Source organism: Anastrepha obliqua, chromosome 5 (assembly GCF_027943255.1).
Source record: "Anastrepha obliqua isolate idAnaObli1 chromosome 5, idAnaObli1_1.0, whole genome shotgun sequence".
NCBI classification, from domain to species: Eukaryota; Metazoa; Arthropoda; class Insecta; order Diptera; family Tephritidae; genus Anastrepha; species Anastrepha obliqua.
In genome coordinates this window covers 78,709,693-78,725,856 of record NC_072896.1, presented here as the reverse complement: position 1 = coordinate 78,725,856, position 16,164 = coordinate 78,709,693, and the positions used below count along the sequence as shown (strand labels likewise).

General features: G+C 40.7%; 2 protein-coding genes across 6 annotated transcripts in view; one reads left to right on the top strand and one right to left on the bottom strand.

The window, feature by feature from the left end:
• The window catches only part of LOC129246875 (uncharacterized), a 316,754-nt gene that overhangs the window by 21,952 nt on the left and 278,638 nt on the right, over positions 1-16,164 (top strand). The window lies entirely within an intron of this gene.
• LOC129246873 (protein eyes shut) overlaps positions 1-16,164 on the bottom strand; it is a 306,316-nt gene that overhangs the window by 24,129 nt on the left and 266,023 nt on the right. For 2 of the 4 annotated variants that reach the window (XM_054885574.1, XM_054885575.1), the window contains exons 7-12: positions 15,154-15,426; positions 2,672-2,964; positions 1,680-2,388; positions 1,457-1,620; positions 660-1,391; positions 350-592 (exon numbers count right to left, since the gene is read on the bottom strand). In XM_054885574.1, coding sequence (XP_054741549.1) covers positions 350-592; positions 660-1,391; positions 1,457-1,620; positions 1,680-2,388; positions 2,672-2,964; positions 15,154-15,426 — 2,414 coding nt within the window. The remainder of the gene's footprint in view (positions 1-349; positions 593-659; positions 1,392-1,456; positions 1,621-1,679; positions 2,389-2,671; positions 2,965-15,153; positions 15,427-16,164) is intronic. The other 2 variants (XM_054885576.1, XM_054885577.1) reach the window with 1 other exon arrangement.

Genomic DNA, 16,164 nt, shown 5'->3' with positions numbered 1-16,164 from the left:
GATTTAGGATTTTCTCCTCGATACATTCAGCAGATGTACTACTCAGACTCTGACAGTTTCCTCTGACGGGTAATGATTTTTATGAGGAGCTTTTTCATGGCAAAAATACACTTGGAGGTTTGTCATTGTCTGCTGGGGGCGACCGCTATTAGAAAAAAACTATTCCATCATTTGTTGTTTCGTGTAAGAAGATCTAAGATCTTTATCAATGGGTTTCTTAAAATGGCATGAATTGAAGTCATCAGTACACGTTGGACAACATAAACTCTAGGCATTGATTTGGTGGAAAATGTATGATTTTCTGTCTTTATGCCATTTGATTTAAATAACGCCCTCCCTTTGCACTTACCGATTTCACAGTAGAATCCACCCCAGCCATTGGGGCACGAACAACGTCCGCTACGCAAACAGCGTCCATTATTCTTGCAAGGTATCAGTTTACAACTCTCTGAATATTCACATCGATCGCCCTTCGCATATTCGGGACAAATGCAATGAGGCTGCAGCTTTTCATCGAGCCAACAGTGGCCACCCGCTTCACAAGAATCACCGCCACACGCAGTGCCATCACAGTCGCGAATGTTTCGTGAATCTGAAAATAAAATAAAATCATATTTTATATTCGGCGCAATGCTCCATACACATTCGCAACTACTAACCAATAATATTAGTTTCGTTCAGCACAATACGCGTACCACTCACCACCAGGCCGCGTACGCAGCCACGGAATGGTATGGGGAAGCCAGAAATAGCATTGTGTGGCAGTTTTGATAAGTCTTTCAGTCCGCCAATATAAAGCAGTGAATCGGGCTCCACAAGCACCTCAGCAGAAGGTGCCAGCGCAGACGATGCACTACCCTCAACCCACAGCGTTAGCCAGCGTCCACGTTGCGCCATTTTAATCTTATGCCATTCGCCAATTGCGAGCATACGCACGCTTCGCACTACCGTCACGTGGCTATTGGGACCCGATATGCGGAATTCTACAACGCCTCCTTGTAGCGAGAGTGAAACGAAACCGACTTTCTTATCCAGATTGTTGTTCAGGGTGCCAAAGTAGAGTAGAAGACCACGTTCGGAGAGTGGGCGCAATTGGAACTCGATGAAGAAGAATTGTACGCGATGATGCTCCTCGAACGTCTTCGAGCCCATGAGAGGTACAGGTGAGAAATTGCGTTGTTTTTCCACTTCGTTGAGCAGCTTCATAACGAAGTGCTGATTCGAAGAGGCGATGGGTTTCGGTGGCATTAGTTTCTTCGTGAAGTTTCGATAGCTGATGATTTGTGAACGTTTGGAGCCCAGCTTATCAGAGCTGTCATATAGGTAGGGCCAGCGTACAGACAAATACGAGCGACGTCCGGTAAGTGAGACATCGCTTAGCGAACGAATATCTACGCGAGATTAAAGAAAATGATTTGGTATAGGTAAGAATTTTGAATGTTTCATGACATTTTACCTTCATCACAATTTTTGCCAGTTCTGCCCACTGGACAATCGCACTCGTAACCATTCACGAGCGGTACACACGTTGAACCCTCCGCGCATTTATTGTTGAATGAGTCGCATGGGTTGATTGGCTGCGCGCAAAGAGGTCCGTACCAGCCCTCCTGGCAAATACAGCTAAAAAGTAGAAGACGTCTATTAACTCGCACTCAAACCGAACGTTTTAAAGTACTTACGTGAAAGTTGCACCATGTTGCAAGCACGCGCCATCGTGTTGACAAGCATGTCGGTGACACTCCCTGGTACCGCATTGTCCCACACCGCGTCCGCGCACACCACGTGTTTCTTGCAGCGGCACCGTCACCTGTCCCGCTTTCAAATTCACATCGTAAATACAACCCTGGAAGCCTGAGTGCAGCGGCAGATCGTGTGGCAATGTGTTGAAATTCGCTATTTCATGCCCTCCCAAGTAAAGAATCGGCATAACATCCATACGGTTTACACTACCCGGCGAACGGCCTGTGATATTGAATTTACCATCCACAGAGAGCCAAGCCTGTCGTCCAATGCGGCCAACTTTGATCTCATAGGGTACGCGTGGCGCATCCAATCTAAAATCAATTGGTTTCTGTGTAAATATCCGACGCGGTCCACCGCCCAAATTCCAAGTAAGCATTATGTAACCCTGTATGAAACTGATCGCCAGATGATCGCTCTTCTCGTCATGATAACCTGTCTGTCCTAGGAAGGCGAGTAGTGATATTTGTGACATCGTCTGCGGTAGTATTTTGAAGCTCAACTCGATCGAGTATTCGAGTGGAATGGGTACGGTGTAGGCGACAAACGAAGAGAGACCATTGACGCTGCCCGAAAACGATGGTAGGGCGACCTCGAGATCTGTAAGATTTTTAATTGTAGCAGGGGAAACCGTGTGGGGAGGAAAATCTTGTTTTTGGAAATTGGAATTGTTTAAGGAAAAGGTTGCACGGATATTGGGGTAATTCAATTTTGATTAGTCGACTTCTTTCCAAGATGTACTTTTGCATATACCTACGAGTACGAGTACATATGGACGAGAGTACAACATTACCAATGCTTGGATGCACGAACATTGAAAATTTGACAAAGTGTAGCAAGTTACATGGATGAGTATGCTTACTCGACTAACAACACTAACAAGATGTGAGAGTACGTGTGATGGTATTAGTACGTTTAGTTGTATACTTACTGTGCTCGCAGTAGTGTCCATGTTTACCCAACGGACACAGGCAAAGGTAGCCGCTGCCTGGGAATTGTACACAAGTGCCGCCATACTGACACGGATTATCCTCGCAGACAGATATCTCACAGGTTGGACCCATATAACCTGTGGGACATTTACACTTCCATTTTTCTGCCTTCTCACCATTTTCGTCTACTTCATTGGTTTCGATTTTGATGCATGCAGCGCCATTGCGACACGGACTTGACAAGCAGGCGAGCGAGCCGCATTCGGTGATACCAAAGCCGTCCAAAGCGTCACTAAAAACAAAGATTATTCATTTAAGGGTCGGTGAAAATACAAAGTCTGAATTATATCTGCTGCGGTATGATCCCGTGCTGAAACTGTGTCGCAACACTAAGGACCCTTCAAACGTGCTCAGCCACTTGACAGTTCCTGGGGCTAATTCTCATCGCGGCCATTAAACACTAATAGCTTTCGCAGTTCGACCGGAGAGTTTATTATTTCAGGCATGAAAATTGATTTCCATAAAATAATACGGAGGTGGCTCGAAACTTTAGATTCCACCGTTTGTGTTAAAGCCGGAAGATAAACACCACAAAATTGGGAGAAGCATAGTCTAAGCAGCAGTCAAGAAGCAGCAATATTCAGTGAGAAAAGCTCACATACTTTCAAGCATAATATGCCTCGCTCTTTCAAAACTCGACAACTTTGATCAAAGTGAAACTGCGATTACGGCCATTGAGTTAATAACGATCAATTCGAAATGTCTTCAAAAATATCGAAGAACTCTATACCCGGTTCGACGTCAGTCTGTACTGTCCCTGGCTGTGTTTTCCCATAGTTATTTCCCATAATATTTGAGACATGGCTTGGTGAATTTGTTTGTTTTCGATGTTGAGAGGAAGGCTAGAGCGAAGAGAAGAATGTTCTTCAGGATCGTTGTTTGAGAGCTTGGTCCAAGCATAGAAGCACCGTTGGCCTAGTTGAGGCAAATCTAGATCGAGCAGTAGAATATGCTTCAGGTTTCAGGGAAACCACTTCTGAAAGGTTTGGGTACAGTCCAATTTTACAACCCATTTAAAGTTCATTAAGCTATCCGGAAGATATGTAATCACTTGAGAATTTAAAAATAAAGAATAAATAATTGGCGCGTACACTTCTGTTAGGTGTTTGGCCGAGCTCCTCCTCCCATTTGTGGTGTGCGTCTTGATGTTGTTCCACAAAATGGAGGGGCCTACAGTTTCAAGCCGACTCCGAACGGCAGATATTTTTATGAGGAGCTTTTTCATGGCAGAAATACACTCGGAGGTTTGCCATTGCCTGCCGAGGGGCGACCGCTATTAGAAAGATGTTTTTATTAATTTTGCTTTCACCGAGATTCGAACCAACGACCTCTCTGTGAATTCCGAATAGTTATCCCGCACCAACCCATTCGGGTACCGCGGCCGAATGAGAATTTAGACGATACAAATATAAACAGAAATTTAGCTGCAATCTAAATTTAGTACGAGTTTTAAAATGAGCTCAGCATTAAGATTTTGTTTATTTGGTAATCATAAATCCGTAATTTCGGTTGGATACTATCAGCTGTTCTTTTTAAAACCTGTCCTTGGCTCTTACTATGCTGGTAAATTTGTTTAATTTTATTCACTTTTGCAAGCACATCTTGAAATTTGACAGCAACTCTTGCCGAAGAATCTACGTTTACGGACATCCTCACTGTTTAGGTCGGTTGCGTTTAATATTAGCCTAGTCTGTACTACATGGCATCGCGTTTTAATTTTTTCTATATTAGTAAATCTTGGCGCCTCTCAAATGCCTAATTAAATTGTGTATTGAAAGCGTATATTACAACGAGCTAGTTATATCAAACTCTTTTCCATAAAAATGAGCTCCAGAGCCAAAGGGCTCGTAATATTGGAAAAGGATAGTTTGCCGCATCACAGCAAACGAGGTCGCACCAAAGCGGAGGTAATTATGCTACTTTTCTTTAATTTTCGGTTCCCCAATTTTTCTAAGCTAATCATTCACCAATCGAATCATGGATGACGATTGATACCTTGCTGAAAAATAGATAAACGTTTCCCTATGAGAGTGGAAAATATCCATTCTGACAGCAAAGCCCATATTCGATGTTGAGCGGTTTGTTGCTCGTCTTAATGGGCATTCGTCTTAATGGGCAGTAATTGCTACAGATGCTGTGTGATGAAACTGAATATTCATGAACACCTTGTGCGTTTAGGTATCCAGTAGCTATATTACACAGGAAAGCTAGGTTTACCATTTAATTCTCATTACTCACTTGAATAGAAGAAGTATTGCACAGCTGCATTTCTTGATATATCTCAAGCCTTCGACTGTGTCTGGCATGACGGTTTACTTTGTAAAATAAAGGCTACTCTACCCACAAATTATTATATTTTTATCCAATCCTACCTAAAAAATCGGCACTTTTTTGTAAAACAAAATGAATAACAATCTCAGCTTTGCGAAAGTTTAGCTGGTGCAATATTTACAATACCTGCTTTACACTCACGATCTACCAGATACTCAGGAAACTATCGTCGGAACTTTTGCAGATGACACCGCCTTGCTCGCAATTGACTCCGCCCCTAATGTGACTTCTCTTAAAATCCAAAAAGGATTGATGAAATACGAGTAACTTAATGGCTCAAAGATTGGAAAATAAAATAAAATAAGACAAAATCTGTTCAAGTTACCTTAACATTCAAGCAAAAAACTTGCCCATCCATTACACTTAATAACACAATCATACGCGAAAGTAATGTCACGAAATATCTCGGAATGCATCTTGACTGCAAGCTCGCACGGCAAACCCATATTTTTACTAAACTCAAGACACTAGGAATCAAACTTTGAAGTCTTTATTGGTTGTTAAATCGCAATTCCCATGTATCCCTTGAAAATAACGTCTCACTGTACTCAGCTATCCTAAAACAAGTATGGATATATGATATATAGTACAACTCTGGGGCACCGCAGCTAACTTAAACATCGAAATACTCCAAAGATTCCAATCGAAAACTCTCAGAATGATCGCAAATGCACCTATACTATATCACAAATGTCCAAATTTACCGTGATCTCAAAGTTTCCGCAATAGCTGAAGAAATCAAAAGGCATGCCTCATCACACAATACAAGAGAATAATAGATCTTATGTGCTAAAAAGCAAAAATTCAGGAAAGGTTGTCCCACTGGATGCTTTCCATGCATGTCTCGTAAAGTATCTTAATTTTAAGTATAAATATTGTTAAATGTTATTAAACAGATCGCAATATATAAATGGATAATGAAAAAATAAAAAATAAATGCAGAAGCTGTGGGGACTTTTCAGAAGAAGGAGACTGTTGAGCACTTTCTTTGTAAACGTCCGGGTTTGGCAGCTAGACGATTAAGGTCACTTTGTGCTCCTTTCTTCGGCGGCCTGGGACAGTGCATTACCTCAACATCTCCGGCGGGCTGTAGATATTTGCGCGTTGGAGGTCTTAAAATGGTATCGAAACGGCGCGTTAGTGCTACATTGGGAGTGCCAGATTAGTAATTCAACCATTTCACCTACACCCACCACATGCAGTGGTATTCAGATTTAAGCGAGTAAGTCATAACAGCTTGTAGGTCCATTAGCAGAGTTAGGGATTTCGTGTCAAGAGATTTTTAATTTTTTAAGTTTTCTTCTTATTATATGCACTCAAGCCACTCAATAAACCAATTCTAATATAAAGTTGCATCAATGTCCAAAATGCTTAGATCACTTGGCAGAGAATCGCTCTACTGTTAAATTAATAATTTGCAGCAACTCCTGAGATCTTCAAATGGGTTTTGAGGTGTTGTAACTCCTCTGATGCCGAATGAGATATACATATGCATGTAACCTACACTCGTTGTCGTACCTCGCTTCAACTCCACTCAGCTTATGTTGAGAAGGGTATTCCGCCCTTTTTGATTGCCCTCTTCAAGACTTTTCAAATCCACTAAGAAAGACTTTGTCCGCCGGTTAGCAGGCGAAAATGCCTACTAGAAGGCCTTCTAAGTTTCGGCAGGAAGCAGCAGCAGATGGGAGAAAATTGTGAAGGGTAAGTGGATTATGTTTGATAGAAATATGAAGGAGGTAGTAATAGTACCAGAATTCAATGCGGACGACATGCTGTGTGACTCAAAATTTTAATTTTTCTATATACAAAGGAGATTTCCTGAAAGTCACTGAAAGTCTTTGTATGCAGATAAAAGCGAGAATCCGTAAAATCAGTAAAATACACTTCAAGTATTTCGCTCGTATTTTTATTCATGTTACTCGTTGAATAGATGTGACAAGATGCACCTTTTGTACCTTTCCTAGCTTTCGAGTCGTTCACCCTCATTTGATTACACAGCACCAGCAAGTGGAGCACAAGCGCTTTCAACGGTCTGTTGTGACAACGGCAGCGGCGACAGCGGCGACAGCCCATCGGCCATGCGAATTCAACAGCATTCAAGTATTTGAACAATGGACTAAACGATTCAGTTCTGGTCGCTTTGAATGCTCTTGGAATAAAATATACAACCCTGTACAGCAAAAGAAGAAAAAAAAGACAACAACAATAGCAAGCAAGCATTGGAGAAGTATAAAAGCGGTGGGTCGCTAACCAACGGACGGGGGCTCGTGAACGCGCTATGGATGACAATTTCACGACAAACGGAAACGAAACGGAAATGGAAGCGTTTCTTTGGCGCAAAGTGCGCGGAAACTGAAAATATAAAGGCAGTGCTGCTGACAAGGAGAGGCTGCAGCTTAGCGGTGAAGTGCAATAATGCGCAACGTATTTCGGCCAGCGTACTTGATATCCATTGTGATGGTGCACGTGACGCGCAATAGAGCACACGCAGTGCAGTCATCCTCAATAGCCGTCAGTGGGTTAGTTAATGGGTCTTTGGGTCAGTTACAGCACTAGCACCAGCGCTAAAATGAGCGCAAATGAGCAATAGGAGTGGGAGGGGAGGGAATATGCTATTGAAATATTAATGCACTGGCATTGCTGTTAATATTGACATTTAAATTAGCGCACTCGAAAACGCACACATTCACGTACACTATACTCACACTTATGCAATGCACAATGAATTGCACCCGAGCGTTATAGCGCTGCGCCAGCTCGCTTAAATGGCATCACTATTTTACATCTACTTGTCGCTGCTATAACTGCCATTCTGTTGCTCTCCCTCTCTTTCTCTCTGCCACTACCTCCTCCTCTCGAACCGAGGTCAAGTGGCACACAATTGACATTTTTGAAAAGTTAAATTAATTTCTGAATGCAGCAGTCGAGTCTACCAATGAGTTTAGCCATCGAAAACTTTTGCCACCCAACTTTACAAATTAATTACGAGATATGCTTAACTAAGTAACTGAACTTTTTCGTGTTTGTTGTTTTTGTGCTCGTATTACTGACGCTACTGCTGGTGCACTTACTCGTATTTATGTATGTGAATAATGTTAAACGCCGCATTTTTGTACGCTTTGTCGCTCGAAAAGTTATCGACGAAAATTCTTTGTTATTCATTGATGCTTGACAATGTCGGTATTCGTTTTTTTTTTGTTTTTTTTTTTTTTGGTTTTAATCATACTACTTTTAGGAAATTACAAAGAGGAAAAACTTGCGCGCAAAAGCGCGGAAATTGTAAGTTCAGCGCGCTTGAAAGACCTCGAGTAGCAGCTGCGAAGCTTGTCAACTCTGGCTGAAATAAATACTTGTCGTTAGTTTATTTCATAGTCGACGGACAGGAAATTATTTGTAAAGGTACGACGCAAGTTTGTGCAAATAGTACGTAAGATTAGCTTTATAGTGAACAAAATTCGTAGCTCTCATCGCAACAAAGAGAATGCGGCTGCTGTGGGTGAGAGTGTGAAACATAATGCAGGGACATTGACTCCACAGCGAATTCAATAATTCAACATTTGAAGCACCAGCCTGCAAAGAATTTAGTAGAAAAGCTAAGAACTATTCGTTTGCAAGCTGTAATGGAGTCAACAATTAAAGGAGTTGAAAGCCTATCTGTTTTGATAGCAAAACCAACTTTTCTGAAAGTAGCATCTGTGAATCAGAAGACCTTTTACCTGATTGTCGAGGAGTCTACAGAGAATGATACTTTGGTGTCATAATTCGTAATGTTGCTTTCCCGAAAGTGCCATTTCGATCAACGAAGAGCGCTGCAGTGCCACGATTATCTACTTTCTGTGGGTTGAAATTTGAGACTTTAGCTTGGATGGCATTTGCTTGCAGCAAGATTGCGCGCTGTGCTATGGGGTGATTCCAGGGGGATGCACATCTTTAACTGCAACTATTTTTGATATATTAATATTAAAAAAAATAATAATTTTTTTTTCAGACAACTCGCACTACAGGCTTTGGGTCATCGGCTTACCCCTGACTGTTGTTAAAGGACCTGAATGTATAAGGTTGGCAAAAAAGTTTTGCGGTATTTCCGCAAGCTTGTCTTTGCAAGCGCGTAGTTCTAGTTGTATTCGTTGCATCGGTTCACGCTAGAGCTTTTTGGAAAGCTCTTTTCACATGCTAACACGTGTTTGATTAATTGTTGTTTGCTTTTAGTCGTTCGTGAGTTATAGCGTCGCAAACATGGAGCAAAATAAAGAGAAAATACGACATATTTTACAGTACTACTACGATAAAGGCAAAAATGCATCTCATGCTGCCAATAAAATGTGTGCAGTTTATGGACCCGATACAGTTTCCATTTCCACCGCACAACGATGGTTTCAACGTTTTCGTTCTGGTGCAGAGGTGATCGAAGATGCGCCACGGTCCAGAAGGCCTGTCGTCGAAAATTGCGATAAAATCGCTGAATTGATCGAAAGAGACCGGCATAGTAGCAGCCGTAGCATCGGCCAAGAGCTGGGCATGAGTCATCAAACCGTTATAAACCATTTGAAGAAGCTCGGATTCAAAAAGAAGCTCGATGTATGGGTGACACACGACTTGACGCAAAAAAACATTTTTGCCCGTATGGATGCATGCGAATCGCTTCTGAATCGCAACAAAATCGACCCGTTTTTGAAGCGGATGGTGACTGGCGATGAAAAGTGGGTCACTTACGACAACGTGAAGCGCAAACGGTCGTGGTCGAAAAGCGGTGAAGCTGCCCAGACGGTGACCAAGCCTGGATTGACGGCCAGGAAGGTTCTTCTGTGTGTTTGGTGGGATTGGCAGGGAATCATCCACTATGAGCTGCTCCCCTATGACCAAACGCTCAATTCGGACCTGTACTGCCAACAACTGGACCGCTTGAATGCAGCACTCATGCAGAAGAGGCCATCTTTGATCAACAGAGGCCGAATTGTTTTCCATCAGGACCACGCCAGGCCACACACATCTTTGGTGACGCGCCAGAAGCTCCGGGAGCTCGGATGGGAGGTTCTTTTGCATCCACCGTATAGTCCGGATCTCGCACCAAGTGATTACCACCTATTTCTGTCCATGGCGAACGAGCTTGGTATTCGGAAGTTGTACACAAGAGAGTCCTGTGAAAATTGGCTCTCTGAGTTTTTTGACAATAGGGAAGCGAGCTTCTATAAGAGGGGCATTATGAAGTTGACATTTCGTTGGGAACTCGTCATCGAACAAAATGGCGCATATTTGACTTAAGGGGGAAGTCTACTGTGAATTTTTCAAAAAATCGATTTTTTTTTATTAGCTTAAAAAATACTTTGAACCCTCTTAAATAAGGTACAATATGTGTTACAGCTGGCTAAATTTTTCTTCGTTGAAATTTCGACCTTTTCCCGAAGCGCTCCAAAGCGCGTACCTGCTAATACTGAAACTTTAAACGCATTTTTTTCGAAACTAAGTTTTTGTATACGGTGTACACGATATCTCGAATTCTGATAAATGAATCAGCTTAAAAATTTAATTATATATTCTCTGTAATAGTGTCTCTCTGACATAGGATTTTTTTGATATCGTTATTTGTTAAATTGTTATAAACAATAGTAACATCAATTTTAGGCAAAAAAAAAGAAAAAAATTTCAAGAATTTTTTTTTCGACGCCAAAATTTTTTATCGACATAATCCTACGTCAGACGAGAGTCAATACTATGTATATGATAACAATATTTTGTTTTTTTGTTTTAAATCACCGAAACGTAAGATTTCATGTACACCGTTTAGGCACCTAAGAAAAGCGGACCTGCGCTTTCAGAAGTGCCACAGCGGCTATTTTGAATATTTTGACTTAAAATTTTTTTTTCAAAAACTTAAATATATAATAAAGATAAGAGTTTAAATAGATTTTATGTACGAGCAATATTTTGTTAGAAATAAAATCCGGAAAATAAGCCTGTTTTTTCCCTTGTCACAGTAGACTTCCCCCTTAAATTGCATTATTATAACCAATTTTATGAACAATTGAAAATTCAATAAAAATACCGCAAGACTTTTTTGACAACCTTATATTTTGAAAATCCTGTGGCGCCAGTACAACACACTTTGTACTCAGAAAGTTCTGGAGATTTACCGGTCATTGGAGGATCGGCTCGCGCACAAAAAACCAAGGTTTGCCATTTAGCCCCCATTGCAGAAGCTGTGGGGACCATCGAGAGAAGAAATGTTCGGGTTTGGCAGCTAGACGGTTAAGATTACTTTATGCTCCTTTCTTCGATAGCCTGGGGCAGTGCGGCAATCTTAATACCATCAATATTTTCCATTACATCAACAGCTCTGGTTGGCTGTAGATATCTGCCTCTTGGAGGTCCCATAATGGCATCGAAATGGCGCTGTAGTGCTCCTTGGGGAGTTCGCCTACCTACCTACCTACAGGCTTTGACAAAGTTAGTCAAAGAGCGATACTTAGCTGAAATGTCATGGGAATTGTCGTTCTGTAAAAGTGCATTTCGCCTATTGTGCATTGAGCTATTAGGCACATATTCACTTAAACTCATGCCATTCAAGATAAAACTATGCACAAAATAACACAAAATAATGTCGGCAACGGTGTTTGGGGAACGGTGAACGATATCGTGGTATAATGCACTTTTTAATGGGCTGAATTAGATGACATGGACTTGGAAAATATGTGGTTTCAACAAAACAATATCAATTGCCATACAGTGCATGATTTATTATCTCATGGAACAAGAAGTTCAAATAGCTGCACTCATTTTAAGATTTGTTATTGACTTGGACTTCTTTTTTTTGCGGCTACGTAAAAAGTAGGATCTAAGTCAATAAGCCCGGGACAATTCCAGAGGAGAAGTACGAAATCGTACGCGTTATAAATGAGTAGTAATGGAAAATTTTGATATGCGTATTCTGTGTTGCCAGAGTAGTCGTAGTGGGCATTTAATGGATATTAATAAAGAAATGCGATCAACATAAATACCTAAAGGCGATCAAAACATGATGAGATAAGAGAATGAAAAAAATATTTCAACGAATTTTGTTGAACTCACATAATCCTTAAAAACATCCATCAGATGGTTTGGCAATGTGATTTTTCAGCATTTGGGCTGAGATTTGAGCCGTTGTCGTACTTTGTGGGACCATCTAAAATATTGGTGCTATTCATATCCTTAAGAGAAATATCGTTTAAGCCATAAGATAAAGAAACCGTGAGATAAAGAAATCAGCCAATGAAAAATTGGGTTCTCGATTTTTATTACTTAGTATATTTGAATATTCGAGATTACTAATTAGTTTTGAGTAGCCGAATACCTGAAATTTGAGTGAGCGACTATGATTTATTTCAATTTTAGTCTATGCTTGGATTGAAAAATTCAAAATTCAAATTCAAAATTCACACTCAGAAAAGAGTCGACTAAGACAGACTGGATGAACAGCTAGTAATTTTACGGTTAGAGATATCCGATCACTCTAAACTTGACAGAATATGTTTTCTTGCGTATGTCACTTGTGTGTGTGTGTGTGTAATTGGCGCGTACTCTTCTGTTAGGTATTTGGCCGAGATTCTCCTCCTATTTGTGGTGTGCGTCTTGATGTTGTTCCACAAATGGAGGGACCTACAGTTTCAAGCCGACTCCGAACGGCAGATATTTTTATGAGGAGCTTTTACATGGCAGAAATACACTCGGAGGTTTGCCATTGCCTGCCGAGGGGCGACCGCTACTAAAATGTTTTTTTTTTTTTTATTTTATTTTATTTTTTTTTTTTTTTTATTTTTTTTTTTTTTTTTTTAATTTTGCTTTCACCGAGATTCGAACCAACGACCTCTCTGTGAATTCCGAATGGTAATCACGCACCAACCCAACCAATGCGTATGCCACTTACAAGTCTTTATTTTCCCTTGCCCGATCAGCGTTATTCACGCTCAAGTATCAGCCATCGTCTAGGCTGAGGAATAGATCAAAACCGCATCTCTAACTAGTCATATATTCATATGTATTCCGTAACAGCGGGGTGGCAGTTAGAACAGCTGGGTTCAGTCGTCTTAAAATCTAAACGTAAGCTCCACTATTGACAATGTATGGAGAAGATAGATAAGCAAAATAGACTCCACCTCACTTGCGTTCAGGGTCATGGGCATTTAGAAGGAAACTACATGGCAGATAAGGCTAAGTTCGATCAACAAGAATCTTTTTGGGAGAGAACGAGTGAACTGTGTGCAAGAAAGGAATTAAGAAAACTTGTAGAAGGTGGAACAATGTGCAACTTGCCACATCTCAAAGTAGACGTGAATGAAACTGAGCCGGAAATAAACGCGAGGTACGTAAATAGAGGAGAACATATATACTGCCAACGGAGTGCTTACAGCCAATGAGTAATACAAAAACCTATGTAAGTATATACTTGTCGAAAGTAAAGATGTAACTTTTTGAAGATGTTGCCGAAGCAGCGAAATGTGAAAAAAAAACTATCAAACTAAATAAGACTTTGGGAACTAGATGCATCCCATTCTTAGCCACTCTCAATGAGCTGGCCGATATCGATTTAAAATCGCTGATGAGATACATTAGGACCTTGGATGATTCAAGGTGAAGTAGTCAGGCAAACTATGGTATTACAATACAATGGGCTACCACCTCTGACTCAAGTCAGTCATTGGCTTGAGCGGCAGTAATTGTAAACTAACCTTTTAGAACTTAGTCCAGATATTAACGAGAAAAAATAATCGATAAATGAAACACCAATTCGATAGCCGCTTATATGTCGCAACATCAGAATTTGATATCATCGCAATGCTAATATGGCTATAGAAAGCAATATCATCAAATCAGTCAGTATTAGAGAGGGTACGCAATTTATGTACTATATATCAAATGAAGTTTTATAGAACTTCTCTAGTCTGATGCCGGAAAAGTCTATTTGAGGTGCAGAACTTAATAAATCAGATATATATATTTTTTAAATATCCCGCATATAATTGCAAATATATAGTTGACGTTTATACCCTTTCTTAGGTGTGTGGCGAAGAATGGAGCGTTTTAGGCCCGCTTCGAGGTTTTTCAGGAGGAACTTTTTTTATGGCGAAATATGCTCGGAGGTTTGCTACTGCCTTTCGAGGAATGACCGCTATTAGAAAAAATTGTTTTTGTCTTATGTGTATATACATATGCCAACGGTGGGTTTCGAAACCGGGTAGTCATGCATGAACCCATTCGCATATAACGACTATAAAAACAATATCGGCTTTAACAATCACACCGTAAGTTCTACTCTTTCTAAACTGTAAAGAAGTCACAAGAGTGGGTAGAGAAATATGCCTTAAGATCCTGCCATACTGTTGTTGTTGTTGTATCAGCATATACCTGCTCCATGCATATACGGGCTGGATATAAATCCAGGTCGTTCTGATAACGCAGAAATGACTGTTGTGGGAACGCCTCGAATCACCTCTCCTGCTATCAAATCACATTCGCTTCATGGCATCCAAATTTTCCCGATGGTTTAAAAATTGAAGAAGTATAGAACTTTTTTAAGTAACATTCGCCGTAAGTAGCATTTTCATTTCTTGCTAAAAAGTGCTACTTTGAGTTGCGGAGGCATTCGGAAATTAGAGTCGTCTATCGACGAATAAAAATCTGACTTTATAAACCAATCATAAATTCCGTTCTCTTATATGGCGCAGAAGTTTGAACGATAACAACAACCGATGGTGCGGCCTTTTTATTGCTACAGATTAAGATTCCATAAAAAATGTAGGGACCTTTGTGCGTAGACGAGAGTAAATTCTAGAGCGAAAAGCTAACTGCGCTTCACAGCGATATGAATAAATGATCCGCCGGCTTCGTTGGCTAGGTCATGTTACGTGAATGGATGCAAATGCTTCAGCTCTGATAGAATTCGTTTTGTTACCTACTGGTGTTGGTAGAGGAAGAACGAAGCTTTCTTTGTGTTCTATCGACCAAGTGGAGAACAACTTGTCATCATTTGATATTTCGTTTAGGTGCTAGTTCTCGGGTTACCACACCATTCAAAAAAAGAAGGCATATTCAGTATGACAACTAATTCATTACTTACCCAAATATCTCGCGCGTTTCCTCATTTATTCGCAGCGAATGCAAACAGCCAGTGAATCCGGTGCCACTCTGGGCTGGTGGCAGTTCAATAATGAGACCAATCGGTGCCTGAGGAGCCCCGCCCAAATGCAACCACGTGTTGAGGATCACCTCCGGTGTATGCATGCGCGGCGGTAATAATTTCAGCCAAGTAGGTTGATCACCGGACATGGCGAGCGTGTCATTGACCAGCAGGGATGCATTGCAATGCGTGTAATTGCGACTGAAATCCAATCTGCAAATATAAGCGAGCATGAGAAAAAAGGAAATGACAAGTTTAGTAAACAGAAAGTAAATTAATAAAAAAACTTAAATGTATTTATTTAAACACGAATGTAACGTAAACATATACTGTTACATTTATATGTATGTGTGTATGTATTTTGTAATTATGTGTGAAATTTAGAAGCTCGTAGAGAAAGGTGTGAGAAAATAAAGTTAGCAACTCGTTTTCATTTGTAGAAATTTTTCCATACACAATTTTAAGATATTCAATAACGCCTTCCGGGTTTGTTGAGAAAATTGTGAAAATTACCCAACGTTGCATTTTACACTAAACGGCCAACTGACTCCGGCGTGTGATTTTGTGCGGCGCTTTATTTATGCGTTAGTTATTTGTTGCGCAAATTTTTACAAGTTTATTTACGAGCTTGTAAAAGTTTTCTTAAATGAAAAGCGAAATTGCCAAGCTGCAGCGCGAACAGCTTGCTACCAGTAGCAAATTATAGTAAACCACCGATCGACCAATCGACCGACTAGCCAAGCATCCAGAGCTCGCGTCAGAGGTCAGCCCAAAGGTGTGAAGGTGTGCTGGCGCTGCTGAAACGGCGAACCAAATTGTCGTCACCATAATCACAAAAATATAAATATATATACGCAGGCACATGCATGTATGTGTACCTTTAACTTTTAATGCGTTTATTTATGTACGAGTATCTGCGTATTTGCGTGTATGGCTGGTTTCCCAATATCG